This window comes from Olea europaea, unplaced genomic scaffold (genome assembly GCF_002742605.1).
Source record: "Olea europaea var. sylvestris unplaced genomic scaffold, O_europaea_v1 scaffold915, whole genome shotgun sequence".
NCBI lineage: Eukaryota > Viridiplantae > Streptophyta > Magnoliopsida > Lamiales > Oleaceae > Olea > Olea europaea.
Genome location: NW_019267631.1, coordinates 173,373 through 193,585, shown reverse-complemented (window position 1 = coordinate 193,585; position 20,213 = coordinate 173,373). Strand labels below are relative to the sequence as shown.

The 20,213-nt window shown below is 34.3% G+C and overlaps 2 protein-coding genes and 1 long non-coding RNA gene across 8 annotated transcripts; all 3 read left to right on the top strand.

The window, feature by feature from the left end:
• The first annotated feature begins 539 nt into the window (after positions 1–539).
• LOC111392292 lies at positions 540–5,635 on the top strand. Of its 4 annotated transcripts, none has more exons than XM_023017606.1 (4): positions 540–651; positions 3,555–3,596; positions 4,127–5,170; positions 5,263–5,478. In XM_023017606.1, the coding sequence occupies exons 3-4, from the start codon at positions 4,178–4,180 to the stop codon at positions 5,335–5,337; spliced, it is 1,068 nt and encodes a 355-aa protein (XP_022873374.1). In that variant the 5' UTR covers positions 540–651; positions 3,555–3,596; positions 4,127–4,177; the 3' UTR covers positions 5,338–5,478. The 4 variants fall into 4 exon arrangements, with proteins under 4 accessions (XP_022873374.1, XP_022873373.1, XP_022873372.1 ...); XM_023017605.1 differs by having other exon boundaries at positions 3,531–3,596; XM_023017604.1 differs by lacking the exon at positions 540–651 and adding an exon at positions 671–2,441 and having other exon boundaries at positions 3,531–3,596.
• A 5,721-nt stretch (positions 5,636–11,356) lies between these two features.
• Positions 11,357–17,897, top strand: LOC111392297. 3 transcript variants are annotated; one of them, XR_002702245.1, is made up of 5 exons: positions 11,387–11,537; positions 11,616–11,646; positions 15,880–15,910; positions 17,024–17,105; positions 17,480–17,897. It is a non-coding gene; the product is annotated as an uncharacterized LOC111392297 (long non-coding RNA). The 3 variants fall into 3 exon arrangements; XR_002702243.1 differs by having other exon boundaries at positions 11,357–11,537; positions 15,880–17,105; XR_002702244.1 differs by lacking the exon at positions 17,024–17,105 and having other exon boundaries at positions 11,394–11,537.
• Positions 17,898–18,737: 840 nt separating this feature from the next.
• Positions 18,738–19,676, top strand: LOC111392302. Its single transcript, XM_023017614.1, has one exon. The coding sequence runs from the start codon at positions 18,738–18,740 to the stop codon at positions 19,674–19,676; it is 939 nt and encodes a 312-aa protein (XP_022873382.1).
• The last annotated feature ends 537 nt before the right edge of the window (positions 19,677–20,213 follow it).

Below are 20,213 nucleotides of genomic sequence, written 5' to 3'. Positions count from 1 at the left end.
GAGTTGAAATATAAGCATATGTGTTTATTCAAATTATTCCACTTGATCACTGCACCAACACATTTGTTCTATGTATTCATTTAGCAATCACTATACATTTATACTTCACGTTAACCTCCAACAAAACCAACTAATGTGCAACGCACGTTGCCACACTAGTATTATGAAAAGAGAGAAAAATAGAAGATAAAATAAAGGTATATAGATCCAAGTATGTTTGATAGAGAAGGGTGAGTGACACAAGAGGCAATAATTTATTGGTGGTACAATTGTCATTCACTATTAAGGCTCTGTTTGAGCCCCATTATTTCCTCATTAACATGAAAAATATGATCGTTATCCATTATATTAAGTCACCATATTTGATTTTTATCTCTTGTGTAGGGTCTATAATGACTATATTTTTCATTCTCATTTTCATAATAATTTGGCTCAAACGTGGGCTAAACTTGTAATTTACGACATATTTAACCTCGCTAGTAATTAAAATTGTCATTAATACCCTTCTAACTTTTCAAAAATACTTTCAATTAATTCACCCTCGCATTGCACCATGTAGCCTGTACTCCAACTATTCTAGGGTTCTTAATTACCTTCTCACTGTACTTAATCTTATCGTAAATATTTATTACTCTCAGTAACTCTTCGAAGGTAAAATCTACAATTATTTTCAAATTCTTATTTTTATTTAGTTATTTCTTGTCTTAATCTTGCTTAAATTATTTCTCTTTCAGCTTCATCATACACGCAATTTCATCCATTTACTAAGTGTATTTTGTAATTTTGATTATATTGATTCTTTTTTGTGCTAAAATATTGCTCTGACACTGTAAAAGTATCAGACTTCCTGTGAGTATTAGTAAGGTTTTATCTACTACGATTTGCTGGTGCAGTTTTGGTGCTGTAATCCATTTTTTTATTTCAATTTAGGCGTTTTTTGTTAGTTCCCTGGTTGCATGTTAATTGCAATTAAGACAGTTTTAGTTAACATTTTTTTGTTGCATGTTAATTGAAACTTAGAAATTTTAAGCCAGTATATTTTGTTGCATCGGTTAATGATTAGGCCTTTTTTTTTGTGAGTTTTTTTAATTGCTTGTTGATTGACATTTAGGTGTTTCTAGAATTGTTAATGTGCTATGATATAAAGTATTTGAGGCTCAGCCTACTCGTGTACGAAGAAAAAAGATAGGTTTCGTTAATTTTACTAGGAGCAAACCGAAACATAGGTATTTTGTTTTATATATACGAGTCAATTTCTTCTTGCACCACTTTTTCATTTGATACCGTTTTGAACCTGCATTTTTTACTTGGAAAAAAGTAGCGGACAAACTAAAATAACTCCTATTTAATGCGTCGTCTTATCTCGTATAGGGAGTCTTGGCCGCATTTATCACGAGTCAATTTCTTCTTGCACCACTTTTTCATTTGATACCGTTTTGAACCTGCATTTTTTACTTGTAAAAAAGTAGTGGACAAACTAAAATAACTCCTATTTAATGCGTCGTCTTATCTCATATAGGGAGTCTTAGCCGCATTTATCACGATGAGCTAATGTGGTATGTCAGGTGAAAAAGCTGCAATGCTGTTACATTTAGTAATTTCCCATGAACTAAAGTTAACCGTGGGCTGTAGATGCCAATTTTTTTGAAGGAAGCTTATGCATAAGCTGAATTCAGCAAGTCTCAATAGTTGCCAGAGAAGGGTGGGACTCACTGTAGGCAATGTGCTCCATACCCTTGTCAAGAGAGTTTCAGCATGTACCAAATTTAGCTTCTTTAGGTTGTAGGACTACTCAGAAAAAATCAATTTTTAACCCAAAATATCACTTGTTTTTATTATTCTTTCTTATGTGCTGGCATTGGTACTTACTTCACCAGTCGTGTGCTTGAACAATGAAACGATAAAGTCATAGCTACAATACTCATCAAAGTTTACCAACGAGTTATTATCTTGATCACAAACCATGTAATTTGTGATACACTGGCACTTTCTTTCATTTCAAAAATCTGTTTGAGATTATATAAAATCTAAATCAGATCGAGTAAATGGTATTAAAAAGGTATAATGACACAATATGGCAGGTAACACAAGTCAAAATGTAAAGAGATGTATAATGACGCCGTTTTTTGTCCGTATTCACTTTTCTCATTTCATTTCTCTTCCAGAGATTACTTCAAATTGCAGAACCATATTTTCCTCCATTGTGGTTCATATCTGTTGTATGCTTTTTGTCCCCAACTAAATCTTCCATTCACATTTCTCCAAAAAAGGCTATTACTGCTGTTTCCTTTGCTTCATTGTTCACACGACTTCAGTCTTCTCCAATGGCCGTTGTGGCAAGGAATCTAGACCAGATATAAAGGCTGACAGTGGTTACAGCTCCTAGGGTTTGTGGTTTCACCAGAAAAAAAGAGAGCAAAAAAGACTGGGAAATAATCGAAGTAAGGTTCTTGTAAATGAAAAGGTTGAATTAGTTGTTGGGTTTACTTAGCTTTGCTTTTGTTGATTTCTTATACCGCATATATAATTATGCATATGCATGTAAAAGATGCTTCCGAGTTTTTAAATTTTAGGTTGTTTTGATTGCGAGAAATTTAATTTCTTGCTCTGGGTTTTGCTATTTTTCCTTCTTCATGGATTGATTGATATGTTGTGACGTTTATTTTCAATTTTTTTATTCTAGACTTTACCTCTATTATATTGTTTCTTGGTCACCCCTGAAATTGACCTGATCTTGAGAATTGATAGAGATCACTGGGTTGACCATTTATGAGGAAAGCATCCGAAACATTTGGGTCCCCTCCATTGTCAAGAAACTCTGTTCTGACTGTTTGTATGTCACTCTTCCACCATTCCCTGTATTTCACCACCAGCTTTAAACATCCAATTTTCTGTGTCAATTTATACATTTTTTTTTTTTTTAAAAATTTTTGCAATAAAAAATATTTTACTTTGAAAGTACTTAATATGATGGGCACTTCTGCATTCGGCTTAGGAAAAGAATAATTATTTTCTTCTTCTGAAAATAACTCCTATTTAATGCATTGTCTCATGTCTCATATGGGATGTCTTAGCCGCATTTATCATAATGGATCAATGAGGTGTAACTAACAATGATATGCGCCTCTAGATTTAATATGAGAATTCCGTGGACATAAGACTCAGCAAGGTTTACCATGGTGTTATCATTTTGGTCAGAGATCATGTGATTTTGTGGCGACGGGTAATCTGTGGCACTTTCTATCATTTTCTTATCTGTTTGAGATTGTATAAATCTGAATCTGATTGTTGTTGGAGAAGATGATATTAAAAATTATATAACGGCTTGGCAGATTGAGTAAAAGGTCATATATATATATATATATATATATATGCGCTATGCATGGATGGTTTGAGTTGTCATGGATTCATGAAGACATCATCACTTTGTTAACCTATTGTACAACAGTATATTTGCTCTAAATCACCACAATTTCCTCCAATTACCACATCTCTATCTGTTTTTGTCTCTGTTCTCTTATTGTATACAGGGTTCTGCATTGCTCCATTCTCAGCTTATTTTATTACCAAGAAAGAATCCATCAACGCTCCTCGAGGTATATTCTTTAAAATTTTGTTGTGCATATGTTTCTTTCTGTTTGTGTAATTTTCCTTTCAATTTGATTTTTGTGTTAATCCCTCTCACACTTCACTCCCACCTCCAGCGGTGGAAATTTGTATAAATATGATTAGGTGGACAAGGCAGTTCAAAGTTGTACAAGATCAAGTTGCTGAAATATTGATTCAAATTAGTTTGCACTCTGTTTGCACAGTTCTTATTTTTCTTATATACTTACAATGATTCCCAATGAACTTCATTTCATTGTCTCATCCATTCGTGCTTGAAATTTTTACTAACATCTGCAGTCGCATTCCCAAGATGTAGTAGCTAATGTTGAATTCTCAAATATTAACTTAGATGGATTTTTTTGCTCTTGGAGTTAAATTTGTTTATTTTAACTGGATAAATGAAATAGGTGAATTCTTTTCCAATTTATGAAATTTACATTAGAGCTACCTAGAATCATCATCCTCTGGGGCTGAAGATGAGGTCAAATCCTTAATTTGTTGATTTATTTGTTTGCAGGGCCAAAGATCTAAACGAGCTTTGGTTGTGAGCTAGCAGTAATTTCTGAAAATGAATCAAGTTATTCAAGGTGACGACTCTGGTGCTCCTTCAGTCCTGCCAGCGAAGCGGGGACGTGGCCGCCCTCGTAAAGATCCGAACCTGAAGCATGTTAAAACTGCACGTGGACCTCCTGGTTTTGAAGGAGGGAAAGGATACCACCGTCCCCATAAAGTGGATAGAGTAGATGGAAATGACAATATGGTGGGCCAGGCAGTGACTGGTGTTATTGAGGCTTCCTTTGATGCTGGCTATATGCTCAATGTTAGAATTGGCAACTCCTATACTACTTTGAGAGGTGTTGTTTTCAAGCCAGGACACTATGTTCCTGTCACAGCTGAAAATGACATAGCCCCACATGTTCAAATGATCAGAAGAAACAACATAAATTTCTCAGCTCAAAACCGAACTTGGTCGCGTGGCCAGAAACTTGCTATTCGAACAGCTGGAGCATTAGGCGCAAAATGCAAATATACATCTCAAAAGATAGTATCTTCTGTTCCTCCAGTGGGCGTGAGGGGCACTGTGGTTCCTGTTGTATTGCAACCTGTCAATCCATCAAGTGGACTGAGAACTTGTAGCCAAATGTCTTCTGATGCATCCCGTGCTGCTTCTATGTTGTTTTTGGAAGACAGAGATGTGGAGTCGGTTGAACCATTAGCTATGTTACCACCTGTTCAATCTAAACCTGCTGGCCAGATTCCTACTGCCATACGACCCCAATTTGGGCATCAAGCTGCACAAGAAAGCATGCGGAATGAAAATACTTCATTGCAGGAAGGCACGCCTGAGGTTGAAAAAAGAGAAGGCATGGAATCAATGGATTTACAGATGGCGGGCTCTTCAAGATCGTTAGAGGTTCACAACAAAAACGGTGAGGATGCATGGGAACCTTCACCTGAAGATTACGGTGTTAATGACTACTCAACTGTGCCAGCACAAACTGCATCTGTCCCGTCACCTCTGTACAACTATGGAACTGGAAGGATGACTGAACTTTTGCAGGTAAGACGTTGCCTCAACTTAACAACATCTTCATTAATTTATGTACACAGATTTTTATATATAAACCCTAAACGGGATTTGCTTTATTCAAGGCTTTGCAGGAAAATATGAAGGAGATTCCCGTTCACGTACCTGAACAACCATCTTCTGCTTCGGAAGTTGAATGAAGCTAAGAGTACTGAAACTGATCCGAAAGAATGAGCCTAGAAACGTCTCCCAAGTATGCCTGTGATCTCCTTTCTGCTGTAATTCAACAATTTCTAGTGCGCTACTAAAGATTTCAGAAGGATTTAGTTTATGACTTGGAGGCTCGAAAAGCTGTGACAGGAGAAGTTTCAGTCGTCTTTTTCTTTTTCCTTTTTTTTTTTTTTTTCCTTCAGTCACAAGAATTTCTAAAATGGTCCTTAGTCACATAGGAGTTGACTTGGATGAATCTCTCCTTTTTAAATCTCGTCTGCTACAATCTCCTTCCCTTGATCTTTTCTTTTGTGCTTAATTACTCATAAAATCTCATAGGTGTGCACTGTTTTTCCTCCCTCGGTAAAAATTTTTCTTGTTATTATTGTCATCAAATATGCACTTTCTGCATGGAAAGAGGTGCTTGATGGTAAATGGTTTTGGTTATGCAGACTCGATTGTAGACTACCATAAACATAATTTAACCTTATTTGCCTTGTACTGTAATATTTCTTGTAATCAAACAAATAGAGATTTTTGTTGTTTTAAACATTTACCACCACACAGGGAACAAAGAAAAAGAACATCAAGCATCTAGGTTTAGTCGAGGAAAAAGGTATAAATGGCGAAGTTTTATGATTAAAAACTATACTTGTATTTCGATCTGACATGAAATTTTTTTGAACGACAACGAATTTTGAACTCATGTATGAGCAAGGAACATCTTTCCATTTTAAATCGACATTCTCGAGTTGCGATGAAAATGTAGACCAAAAATCCAACAAACTTCATCATCTTTCACGGAGGCTATTGTTTACTTATTCTCCAGTGACAACAGTTATTTACTAATCTCACATTTAAATTTTACGAATTTTTGCAATGCGTTATATCAAAATCTATGATAAAATATCTTTTATTAACTTCAACTTTATTGAATCGTTAAATTTGTTCTCACAATGATAATAGATCCAAAGTAAAAATCGTTAAATCTGTTGTCACAATGATAATAGATCCAAAGATTTACTATCTTTGAAATAGATAGTAATTGACAAAATAAATATACGATTAGGCGATTAGCCATACTCATTCTCATAAATTTAAAACTTAATAAATATTATCTCAATTTTTTCCCATAACATAAGAATTGATAACCATTCGAATTTACCCTAAATTGATAGTCAACCATGCCTAAGCCACCTTGCTCTTGTTCATATAAACAGACATGACCTTCCCAACATTAGTGATCATTAGAGATTTTACTTGCTTTATTTAGGGGGCGTTCAATTTGATGTTTTCAGTTTTTAATTTTGCAAAATATTGAAAACGTATTTGGTTTGATATTTCATTTCTTCATATATTGTATTCTTTTATTTTTGGAGGTCATGTACACATACCCTTCTTTTGATTCATGTGAGTTTGATATTATGGTTAGAAAATTCTAAATTCCATCGATGTGTTGATGTTTAGTTAAAAAAATAGAGCGCTTGGTGTAAATTACTATTTATGAATTGATAAGGAGACTTTAAATTAAATTTAAATTATCAAAAATTTTCACCACTTAAACACATTTGTGCTTATGTGATGTTAATTGTAAGATGAAATTGAAGATTTTTTATTTGGTTGATGTGATTTTGACTTAATCAAATATCTTCACACCTATCTATTATTGGATGTACAGCATAACACAATAAAATAAAAAGAGTTAAGCAACTAATTTAAAAATGTGTAAGATGTAAAAACTTATAAATTATCAAATTAATTGTACAAGTAGCACAACTAAAACAAATATGCCAGACAGTTTTATGGGGAATCACTGGAGTCGAATTGAAATCGGTCTATTGCTGATTCTAATTGATTCCATGCTGTCCGATTATTCAATTAAGTAATGTTATTTACAGTCGCTCGCTATTGTAATCACCCATGTGACATATACATGGCCATTAGAGTTGATACGTGATAGTATTTTATCACTTCCTACAACTCCAACTCTGATGTGTACTAAAATGAACTAGTACAAATAACATTATTTTATTCAATTTGAATTCATTAAAACGGTAAACAATTTTCTATTCTTACCTATTAATTCAGTCCCAAATCCAGTATTTGTATTGTTGTTTGCCAATACTTGAGTGCTAAAGCATGGTGGAATGGCATGTGATGAAAGGAACCCGCGTTGCTGGCCTACTCAAAATGGTAATAATCGAAGCATTCGCAATTGTATATTGGTGTTTTAACTTCCCACTTATTTTCGACGTCAGTAATGACTTTTTTTGCCGCGAATTATTTTGTTGAGCTATAATCTGCTGGAGCCCTGATGGGTGGGATGCGGAGGGAAGGGGGCCCTACAAAATTCTGGGATTTTTCTTTATGTTTTTTGAATTTTCAAATAGAATGATGAGAGTATAAAAATTAAAACTTCAGTTTATTGATAATAGTGTTTCTGTGCCTGATTGCTAATTATTATTCTCTATTTTTCTTTGGGAATTTTGCACAATTAGATACCTTCAGAAAGTTGTTTGATAAATATTTGAGAAAGTTAGATAATCAATGATACAATACACACACACACACACACACACACACAATTCTGTCAGTTCTGGTAAATACACTGAGAACATTATGCAGGCAATTTTTCTATAAACTGTTTCCCCTAAATGGTTTCCTATTTTTTTGACATATTTTAGAAAAATTTTAGTAACTGCTAGCTTTGAAAAATTCGAAAAGGATAGAGCAAACTCAGCATTTAGTTGGTCTAAAGCTAGTGACAGAAAATATATGTTTAAATAACCATAATTTCATTATTGAACTGCAGAAATTACTGGATCATAATGACAGAAGAAGGCCAATACATTCTTTATGGGATGGTCAGGTACAAGAAAGAGCTCCCTTATCTGTGCGTGACAGTGTGCCTGTGTGCATATGCATATATCATTGTGTCTGTGTATCGGTTTATGTATTCTCCGTGCTTGTTTCATTAAAAGCTCCATTTTGTTCGCGTTGAACGTTAGTTTGTTTGACCCCGGTGAATTTTATGGTCCTGAATGTAAGACTGTACCCATGATGGGATTGAATTTTGTATAATATGCTTTGTGTTACAGTTTGGATTCTATTCAAGTGTTCTATGGGCAGTAGAAGGGCCTAAATTGGTGGCTCTTTTCCACTTGAAACGTTACTCAAAGGGCCTACTGGATAACTCATTTGTTTTTGGTGTCATATTTAGTAACACAGATAAATTTACATTTTTAGGAATATGAAGTTTTTTTTTTTTTTTTTTTTTTTTTTTTTGCATATTAATCGAAAGCAAAAGGTCTTTGAGTAATTGTGGATGTCATCTATTTTTCGCATTTTCCCAGTTGGAAAACAATTTACACCAGTAACTTGAAAATGTTCGAAAAAATGAAAAGAAAGAAGCATCAAGAGTTATGGAATTGGTGGAGATGTCTAGCAAAGGCATGTGCATCTCAATGTGCTGGGCACTCCAGGATTTGGTACTAACATTTTTGGCGACTTAATCATGAGAAAATTTTGACATGTAGCAATAGCATTGTTTGCTTTGCCCACAGTTGAGTAAATGGCATTAATTCATGTTCACTGCCTGGTTGCTTTATCATTGAAATTTTGACACGTAGTAATAGCATCGTTAACTTCAGCCATAATTGAGAAATTATCATTAATTCCTTTCTAACCTCCAGAAACTCTCTCTCTCTCTCTCTCTCTCTCTCTCTCTCTCTCTCTCTCTATCTATCTACACTCTGTAGCCCTCTATTCCAAGTTTCTTAAATTTACTCTCTCCCTCTACTTAAGCTTTATCAAAATAATATTTCTGTCCAATCTAGTATACTCTTCGCAAGGTAAAGTCTTGAAATAATTCTCACCTCTCATTTTTAATTGGTTATTAATTTCTCTTCAGCTTCATCTTATATGCAATTTTATCCTTTTCACATGTTTATTTTATTGCTTTTTTCTACTAAAAGAATTTCTTCAATATTGTAAAAAATCAGTGCTTTGTTCTTGTGAGGTATTCCTTTTTCCTGTTAATAAGATATACTACCATTTCTTGGTGCAGTTTCTGGGGAGATCATCAAATGTTGATGAAAAATTTTGGCATTTTTAGTTAGAATTTTTTGCTGCATGTTGATTGATATTTAGGCTTTTTTAGCATTGGTGATTTCAGCATTTGAGTCTTCGCCTATTTATCTAAGAAGAAGATAGAGCGCCATTAACTTCGCCCATAATTGAGAAAAAAAGTGATATCATATTCTTAGTTTAATTCCTGTTAACTTTCTGGTCACTTTACCACAGATATTTTGTCATATAGCAGTAGCATCCTTAACTTTGCTCATAATTGAGAAAATATCATTAGTTTGTTTACGCCCTCGTCACTTAATCACTCAAAGTTTGACATGTAGCAATTGCATCGTTAACTTTATTCATAATTGTGAAAATATCTTTAATGCCCTTCTATCCTCTGGAAACTCTTGCCATTAGTTCTCACTCTTTCCCTGTACCTTCTTAAAATTACTCTCACTCTAATCAAGCTTTGTTGTGTATAATAATCTCTACGTGATCTCTTATACACTCTTCAAAGGTAAAGGCTTTAATTATCTGATAATAATCAGATTGCAATTGCTGTATTTTTGTGGTTTTGTGTATATGTTTGGTCAGTTTCCCAGAGGGTGCCTCTCCCTCCCATTTTCTCACTAATTTGTGCCTGAAAAAATGGACCTACCCTCCCGTATTTATAGCTATGAAGCCTATACAATTCATTCTACTAAATTCCCAAATTTTCTTTTAGTAAGATTTTACAAATATTAATATCATACACAAATCACTCACAATATCAATACTATTGAATGCTTCACTACAGTTACAACACGTGCCTTGCACATTACTTACACGTGCCTAAAACCAGTTTCTACCAAAAGAATTGCTTCAATATTGTAAATGGTAATTTCTGAAAGTGAATCAAGTTATCCAAGGCGACAATGTTGGTGCCTCCTTCAGTCCTACCAGTGAAGTAGGGACTTGGCCGACCTCGGAAAGATCCAAATCTAAAGCATGTTCAAACTGCATGTGGACCTCCTGGTTTTAGAGGAGTGAAAGGAAACCACCATCCCCATAAAGTGGATAGAGTAGAAGGGAATGGCAATGGCGTGCCAGGCACTGACTGGTGTTGTTGATGCCACCTATGGTGCTGGCTATAAGCTGGATGTTCGAAATGGCAGCTCCAATACTACTTTGAGGGGTGTTGAATCTTAGGCATTTTTAGCGTTGTTGATTGCAGTATTTGAGGCTCAGCCTACTTGTCTAAGAAGAAGAAAGATAGGGATTGTTATTGTATGAAGAACAAGAATTTGAATATTTTGTTTTATATATACTAGTCAGCTTCTTCTTTCTCAGCCTTTTCATTTGGTATCATTTTGAAGTTGCATTCTTATTTGTAAAAGAATGGAAGACGAATGACTATAGCTCCTATTTAATGCCAATCTTATCTCATATGGAAGTCTCACTTGCATTTATGACGATGGACCAATGAGGTGTAACCAACAATGATACGTGCCTCTTCAAATGAGAATATCACAGGCATAAAATTGATGAAGCTTCGATAGAAGCTAGGTCTAGGGGGAAGTTACGAGCATTACATTCATGCATAACTTCCATACCAAGGTTAGCACATTTAATTATATCAGCCCAATTATTAATTACATGGCCGTTTGAATTCAAAAATGTTGGTTGGGCTTTTCATCATAATTTTCATTAGTTTCACAAAGGCAATTAAATAATGCACAAGATCAAGTTGCTGGAAGGTTGATTCAAAATAGTTTGCACTCTATTTGCACTTTGTTTGAGCAGTTCATATTTTTCTTATAGCATTTTTGACAATTTCTAAAGAACTTCTTTCTTTCATGGTTTCATCCATTCTTGCGTGGGAGTTCCATGAATAACATCAGGTCAGGGTGGCACATTGCACTTGCACACTTACATTTTGACAATATCCGAATATACATGTGTCAACGCAGCATGCCACCACTCGTAATATACGCGTCTAAGTAAAGATGGAATCAGAACATTATCTTATTCCATGTAAAAGACACTATAAATAAAAGCATTAGAAAAGTATGCATCCACTCTTCCTGCATTCACTCCTTTCTCTTAGAGTTTTAGTGCACAATTTGGCGAGCATTTCAAGGTGACCCAACTCTTCCTTTCTCTATTTCACACCGTTAATTTGATTGATCTTTCTTTGAATTGACTCCTATTCTTGCAGTTTTAGTGCAGAAGTTGGCGAGCTTTTCGAGGTGACCAATTCTTCCTTTCTCCATTTCACACTGTTAATTTGATTGAACTTTCTTTGTGACTGATTTAGAGTTGCTAGCCGATGGATATGATACTGATCATGCGGTGCAGGATCAATTTTGATTGATTTTTAACTTTTTGTTATTGGAAACTTGGAATTCTTGATAACGTGATTAGATCTACTGGATTTTAATCAAAACATGGGAGTATTGTTTTTCTTGCTTGTGGAGAGAGTAGTGTGCTCACACACACCCCCACACACCCTTCTCCTGTGTGTAGGGCTATAAGTTATGTGATTCTTTTATGATATATGAGAACCTTCAAGGTGCAATTATATCTGTCTATTTGGAGATGTTGGGTCTGTTAGGAATTTGAGTAATTTCTTGTGATTTTTGAGTTTAGTTGGCATTTTATCATTCCTATTTTTCTTGGTATTGTAATTAGAAAGAACGGTAGACGAAATATTTTTGTGTGTGGAGGCTTTTTTTTATATACTTTTTTTTTTTTTTTTTTAAATGTAAGATTAGCAAATTTGGATTTCCCACTAAATTTATGCTTAATGAATGACCTTTTAGAGAGATTGAAGGGGTTGGTGATTTAATTTAATATCAGTTAATTTGTTTACCGAATTCATTATCAGTTAAATGCTTTAATATCACAAAACCAAGAGGAACAATTTTATGTAAAACTATCCGCTCCCCCGGCAAACAAACAAGGAAAATGTGCTATACTCTTAGACTAGATTAAATTTGAATCTCACTTCAATTTTTAACACGGGATGCTCAACTGTAGTAATTTTTCATGCTATGCACAGTTTATATTGTTGTTTCTGAACCCCCAGCAAAAAAAGGTCTAAAAAGAAGGAAAATAAGTTGAGAAATTTTTTCTTATAGTAGTTTCGACCATTCCCAATGAACTCTGTTTCATTCATTCTGCAAGAGATCAGGACTAGCATCTGTGTTCTCATCCCCAAGATGCAGCAACTAATGTTGAATCCTCCCAACAATAATTCTGATGCATTTTTTGCTTTTGGAGTTAAATTTGTTTGTTTTGACTGAATAATAAATAAAAATAGGTGAATCCATTCCAATTTATGAAATTTACTGTTCCTTGTGAATACATGCAACAAAAGTTAGAGCTACCTAGAATCAATATCTTTTGGGAAGGTGAAGATGAGGTCAAAATCCTTTATTTGCTTGATTTATTTATAATAAGGTGTAACTAACAATGATACACGCCTCTGCAAATGAGAATGCCATTGACATAAAACTCATCAAGGTTTACCATGGTCTTCTCATCTTGGTCATAAATCATGTAATTCTATGGTGACAGTAATCTGTGGGACATTCGATCATTTTTATCATCTGTTTGAGATTGTATATATCTGAATCAGATCATAATTGGAGTAAATGATATTAAAATAGTATAACGAATTTGAAGATAAAGATTAAGTAAAAGGTCATTGTTTATCTATATATCTGTATGCTCTTTATGGATGGTGTCAGTATTTATGAAGGCATTATCACTTCCTGAACCTCTTGTTCAACATTATATTTGCTGTAAGTCACTATATTTCCTCCATTTACCACGCTTCTCTATGTTGACAATGTTTTTGTCTCCGTTTTTCTAAATGTATATAGGGTTCAATATTGCTCCTTCCTCAACTTATCTTTTTACCCAGAAAGAATCCATCAGTACTCCTTATCCCAGCATTCATGTCTGACATTTTTGAAATATGGTCTAGGTCTTTAAATTTTTGTTGTACATATATTTCTTTCTGTTTGTGGTATTTTCCTTTTAATTTGATTTTTGTGTTGATTCACACCCACCCTTCACTGAGCAAATCTGCATAAATATGATTAGGTGCACAAAGGCAGTTAAATAATGCACAAGATCAAATTGCTGAAAGGTTGATTCAGATTAGTTTGCACTATATTTGCACTCTGTTTGCACAATACATAATTTTCTTAATAGTATTTTCAACGACTTCTAATGAACTTATTTCATGGTTTCATCCATTCTTGTGTTCCCCAACAGCAGTAAATGCTAAATCCTCAAATATTAACTTACATGCATTTTTTGCTTCTGAAGTTTAGTTAGTTTGGTTTAACTGAATCCAGTTTATGAAATTTCCAATTAAGTAGACAAGGATGGGCCAAACTAGCTTGTATTTTGAAAGGCCATGCTAGGTTGGCACATTGCACTTGCATTTTGACGATATCTGCATACACACGTGCCAATGCAGCATGCCACCACGCGGAACATACGCTCATTGGCGGGGGTGCGGGGGGGGTGTCCTGGTGGTCATCTGACCCTCCAACTTAAAATTGGTCCTCCCCTTTTTAACATATCAGATAATCAGATACCAAAGCTGCTTCCTCCCGTTCATTTGCAAAACCCTGCCTAAACTATCTCAAAAGTCAATCAATACAGCTAGTCCGCCACTCCCGTGACAGCTTCATTGTGCAAAGTTGAAACCCTAAGTTCCAAAAGGTCAGTCTTTTTTTGAGACTTATTTCAGATTTGATTCTGCCAGTTTCAATCATGTACTTTGTGATTTTAGATTTGTGATTTGTGAGATTTGTGATTTCAGACTTATGATTTGTGATTTGCGGTCGATGAGCTTTCTCTTTTTAGTTTAAGCTTGAAATTGTTTAGCTTCTTTGTGATATTTGTTTAATATGAATTGTTTTTGTTTAAGGTATTGTCGGATGGGAGGATTTATTCATAAGTATTTACCTTACTCATGAGTATTTTCAGAGCTCTGGAAATGGTGCGCAACCAATTACTTTTCCCAAATTATCAAATTGTTAAGATTGATTTATAAATGAATAACAGGACTCCTGCCTTTGAGACTTGGACCATTCCAAAAGCTGAGGGGGTGTTCTCTTTGTGTTTCAGTTTTGTGTTTTGAGTTTTGAATTCATTTTGAGTTTTGTATTTTGAGTTTTTGTTTTGAAATTGTTGAAAATGCGTTCTTTTTGTTAGTTTCTCAAAATAAAAAAAAAAAGTGTTTCCCGCGTTTTCAATTTTTTCAAGTTTTACACTGAAAACGCCCAAAACGACAAAAAAGTCGTTTTGTGTTTTCTTCACAAATTTTTTTCGTTTTCGAAAACGTTTTCGAAAATTCGTTTTCGAAAACGGGAAAGAGAACACGTTTTCACCGTTTTGAAAAATCGAAAACAGAAAACGACCCGAAAACGATAAAGAGAACAGGGCCTAAGATTTTCAAAATCGGACTTTAGCTAAATAACTATGAATACTGTCCTCATCTCTTGCTTCAAGTTGTCTAGCTTAAAATTGCCCAGTTGGTTTTTTTCTAGAAATAATGAGTTGACAATGCATTGTTGCAGTAAAATATTAAGGGCATGTTCGGTATAATTTTGAAAATTGATTTTTTGACCGTTAGGAGAAAAATGGGATCCACTCGTTAGAGAAGACGTCAAAAATTACGGCTGAAATAGTGAAATAAAGGTCAAAAAATCAATTTTTTGGGGCAAAAAATTACTCTCAAACGGGGCCTAAATAGAATGAAAACATAGTGCATTGTGATCGGGACGTTTAACTTCTTCTTGTGCATTCTGTCATGAAGTGAAACGTTCAGAAGTTCTTTCCCAAACTAAGCAATTCTAAATGTTATATTGCAAATTTCTATTACATGGCCTGTCTTATCCTTATTCTAAGTTCTTTAAGAGGGAGCCTCAAGGCCACACGTGTCACTTATGTCATGAATAGAAGTTGAAAAATAGAGAAGATAACCCCTACCCCCCTCCCCTCCCCCCCCTTCCTTCAATGACTTCAAACTAGAATATCTAATTTGATGAATAAAGTAGTACATAGAGTTGTTCAGTTTTGCTTGAGATTGATGTAGAGAACAAAATTTAGTAGATGATAGTAGCTCACTCAATGTAACTGGGTTTTGAAATTGTCTTTAGATTTGATGGTAGTAAGATATGGAATGCTTTAATTTTTTCACAACTTTATCGCAAGTTTGATTGTGCCCATTAACTCAAAATGTTTGCGTCCACCACTGTATACATGTCTAAGCAAAGCGTGGTATCTCATACCATCTAAAAGACGCTATATACACGAATTAAATACTTATGTAGTCGCTCATTTTCTTTCAGTTTCACTGCACAATTTAGCGAGCATTTCTAGGTGACCAATTCTTCCTCTGTCTATTTCACACTGTTAATGTAATTGATTTTTCTTTGAATTGACTCCTTTTCGTGCAGTTTTAGTGCACAATTCGGCGAGCTTTTTAAGGTGACCAATTCTTCCTCTCTCTAATTCACACCGTTAATTTGATTGAACTTTCTTAGCAAAAGATTTAAAGTTGTAAGTCAATGAATATGATATTGATCCTGCCTTGCATAATCAATTTTGATAGATTATTACTTTTTGTGGTTGGAATTCTTGATAATTTGATTATATTTACTAGATTTTGATCAAAACATTGAGTAATTTGTAGTGATTTGAGTTTGATTGGCGTTTTATATACTTCTTTTAACGAAATATCATTGGGTGATCTCTGTTTATAGCAGAAAATTTGGATTTTCCCACTAAATTTATGCTTAACGAATGACCTTTTAACAAGGTTGAAGGAGTTGATGATTTGTTTATCGAATTCAGTATCATTTTGATGTTAAATGGTTTTAATATCACAAAACCAAGAGAAACATTTTATGTAAAACTATGCATTTGTGCTATACTCTTAATATTGGACTAGATTAAACTTGGAAACTCACTGCAATTTTTAACACTGGGGAATGCTCAGCTGTTTGTAATTTTTCACGCTATCACAGTTCTCTAGTTGTTTCTGATCCCCCGGCTAAGAAAAATTCTACAAGGAAGGAAAATAAGAAAGTTTTTCTTATAGTATTTTCGACTATCCCAATGATCTTCGTTTCATTGTTTCATTCATTCTTGCGAGAGAATTTCATGACTAATATCTAGTGTTGAATCCCCAAGATGCAGTGACTAATGTTGAATCCTCCAATATCAACTCAGTTACTCACATGCATTTTGGGCTTGGGGATTTTGTTTTAGAAGCCTAGTCAACCATAATCTTTGGTAAAATAGCCTATATCAATACTTTTTGTTCAAGTAGTCTATAGTCTATTTGATTATATATTAAAAGTCTTAAATACCCTTAAACTGAAATGACTAAAATGTCCAATTTGGAAATGAATATTACCCAAATCCCCAAATATAAATCCCTAAGTGAATTAGCGGGTTGGGATATGTCAATTCGGCCAATCCCCTTCATTTCTCTTGTTTCGAAGTCCATTTTCATCATATTAAACCCACATTCAAATTCAGCTTTATTCTTTTTTATATGCATTATTCTTGCTTACAATGAATGATTGCATGTTGAAGTTCCCTTTCTTGAACCAAGAACAAATCAAATAGTGCAAATTTTGGAGGTGGGTTAGCAAGAATCGATTTCACACAGTTGAAGGTGAGCTTTATAAATTGAAAATTATCAATTTGTTGTTATTTTCTAGTTGTATACTATGAGAAAAATCAATTGGGTAATCAAAATTTGCTGTAAAATATCGAAACGGAATGGCTGTCGTTTTAATTAGACAATGGTGGTATTGATATACTTGTTGGCAAATTAGTTGTTCCCCATTCTTTTATAGCATTTCATTATCATAAATAAATTTAAACGGCACATATACATTTTAAACTATAGAATGCCGTTTTGCTCTGCTTAAATCTATTATGTAACAATATGAGTCACATTTTGTTTGTTATTGAAGCTGTGATTCATAGTATTCAGTTTTGACAATTAATGGAGTAATATATTATTATATTTTTATTGAATTGCAGATATGGACTCTGGTGCAATGATTGTTATTTGTTATTTTGTTAAATTTGAAAAGAGTGATGAAGATGGATGGATTTGGAAATGGATAGGGAATGATGAAGACATCGCAACAAATATTTTTGTATAAAAAACAATCTCATATGCAGAGTTGTATAACGAAGTCCGAAAAGCAGTTAAGGTTGATCCCAATGTGTATGACATCGAGATGAAATTTCTCATTTCCGGCATGGCAAAATTATCAGTTCCGCCAATAAAGATTACTTGCAATATGGATGTTAGTTGGTTTCTTTCTTTGCATGACAAAGTTCCAATTTGTGGAACCCTTGTAGAAAAGGGTTGTGTTGATCAACAAGACATGGATGTTAATATTGTAAATGTTCGGGAGAATCATGAATACAATTCAAATGTTGTTGCAACTAACAATGCGATGGACATGGATGAATTGAATATGCAAAATGATCAGTCCGATGACAATTATATGCAACTGTTGTCTCCATGTAATCAAAATTGTTAAAACGATTTTGTGAACTTTACAAGTGATGATTATTGCAATGGGGTAGAAGTAGTGCATGGCAACTACATACATGATTCTCATGTGATAAATGAAGACAATGTTACTCATAATACACGTTTCATATTGGTAGATGAGATCATTGGCATTTCCCAAGTTGTTGCCTGTCCGAATCCTTGTGGAACATCAGTTAAGATTCCTGACGTCGATGATATGCATGTTAGCCAAATTTTTCGCAACAAGAAGGATTTTCAAGCATCACTACAAATGCTTGCTGTAAGAAACTCTTTTGAATTTAAGGTCACTAAGTCAAATAAGAGTACATATGTAGTAGTTTGTGTTGAGAAAATTTGCAAATGGCGTTTGCGTGCAACACGATTGAAGGAAAGTGACGAATTTGAAATTCAAAAGTATTCACGTTATCATAATTGTTCATTGGATGTTTGCCACATAGATCATAGATAAGCTAGTTGTTGGATGATTGGAAAACACATCATATTGAAGTTTGAGGATCCCAACATTATATACAGACCTTCAAACATTCAAAATGATATTTGCTGGGAGATTGGCATAGATATAAATTATTATAAGGCATGGATGGCTAAAGAATGTGCTATAGAGCTATTAAGAGGTTCACTTGATCTTAGTTATGATAGATCGGCCAAGTATTGCATATTCTGAAGAAGAATAATCCCAGTAAAGTAACGTTCATTGAGGTTGATAATTATAACCGATTCAAATACTTTTTTATGGCTTTAGGACCAAACATACGTGGTTTTCACTCATCAACGAGACATGTCATTTTTGTGGACGGAACATTTATGAAATCAAAATTTCGAGATACGTTACTTGTTGCCACGTGTCAAGACGTAAATCTTCAGATATATCCTCTTGCATTTGGCATTGTTGATTCTGAAAATGATGCATCATGGACTTGGTTCTTCGATGAGTTGTTTCAGGTAACGGGTATGTTGGAAGGGCTTGTTTTCATTTCTAATCGCAAGGATAACATTGGTAACGCTATAAAGATTGTTTATTCTTATGCATATCATAGATGTTGCATGTGGTATCTACAACTAAACATAAAGTCAAATTATCATAAGGCCGATATTCTACCATTGTTTATGACAACTGCAAAGGAGTATAGTTTGATTAATTTTGAAAAATCAATGGCAAATCTATATTGTAAAAGTCCGGCAGTTGGACAATACCTAGAAAAGAAAGTTGGGTATGAATTTTGGTCCCGAGCACATTTTAAAGGAATCCGTTACAATATTATGACAACTAACAATGCAGAATCTTTGAACTCGTTATTCAAGAATGCTAGGGAGTTTTCAGTACTTGTTATGGTTGAGCAAATAAGAAAAACTTTACAGAAATGGTTTTATGAGAGACACATTGAGGCTGAAAAATGTGCAACTACTCTAACCCCGCCCATTGAGGATAAAAAACGTAAAAAGTATAATGATGCAAAGAGACTGATAGTGGTAACAATAAATGAGTATGAGTTACACGTCGGTGTTGAGAATGAAATGCATATCGTGAACTTGGAGGCAAGAACCTGTAGTTGTAGGGAATTTGATTTGGAAAAACTTCCTTGTAAACATGCACTTGCAGCAGCGAAATTTGAGGGAATATCTTGTTACAGTTTGTGCTCACCTTATTATACCAGTGCTAGTTGGAAATAAGCATATGCTGATGTATATATCCAGTGGCAAATGAGGCTGACTGGAAAATATCCAATCAACCAAAGGTGTCACCACCCCTTTCGAATCGACGACAAAGTGGACGTCCAAAAAACCGTCAAATTCCATCAAGAGGAGAGGGAAAAAAGACTCGTAAATGTAGTAGGTATGGCAGAGGGGCCATAATCGTGTGACTTGCAAAAATGCTCTACACTAGCTGACAGATGCATAGAACACTTTTTGTTTAACATAATCTTAAAATTATAATAGATTATGATGATTTTTGATATATTGTGATAGTTGTCTGACAAAGTATGATAGCTACTTCAGACAGATTTTTGATAAATATGATAGCATCACAGTTTGTTCAGACCAAAACGGCATCAGGTCGTTTTAAATGTATGGGTGTTATGTCTACTCATTTTGTGTTCATTTTTGTTCATTCACATTTGTTACGGATGGATGGACGTTAATTATTTATTTAATCTTTACATTGTGATATATTTTGATCAATTATAATAGATTTTTAAGTCAGATTCT

Bases quoted from the DNA above. Each gene is read 5' to 3' on its own strand.
- LOC111392292 (XM_023017607.1), top strand. From the start codon at position 4,178: ATGAATCAAGTTATTCAAGGTGACGACTCTGGTGCTCCTTCAGTCCTG. The intron at 5,171-5,262 runs GTAAGACGTTGC...GCTTTATTCAAG, and splicing joins GGATGACTGAACTTTTGCAG to GCTTTGCAGGAAAATATGAA.
- LOC111392302 (XM_023017614.1), top strand. From the start codon at position 18,738: ATGGCTTTAGGACCAAACATACGTGGTTTTCACTCATCAACGAGACAT.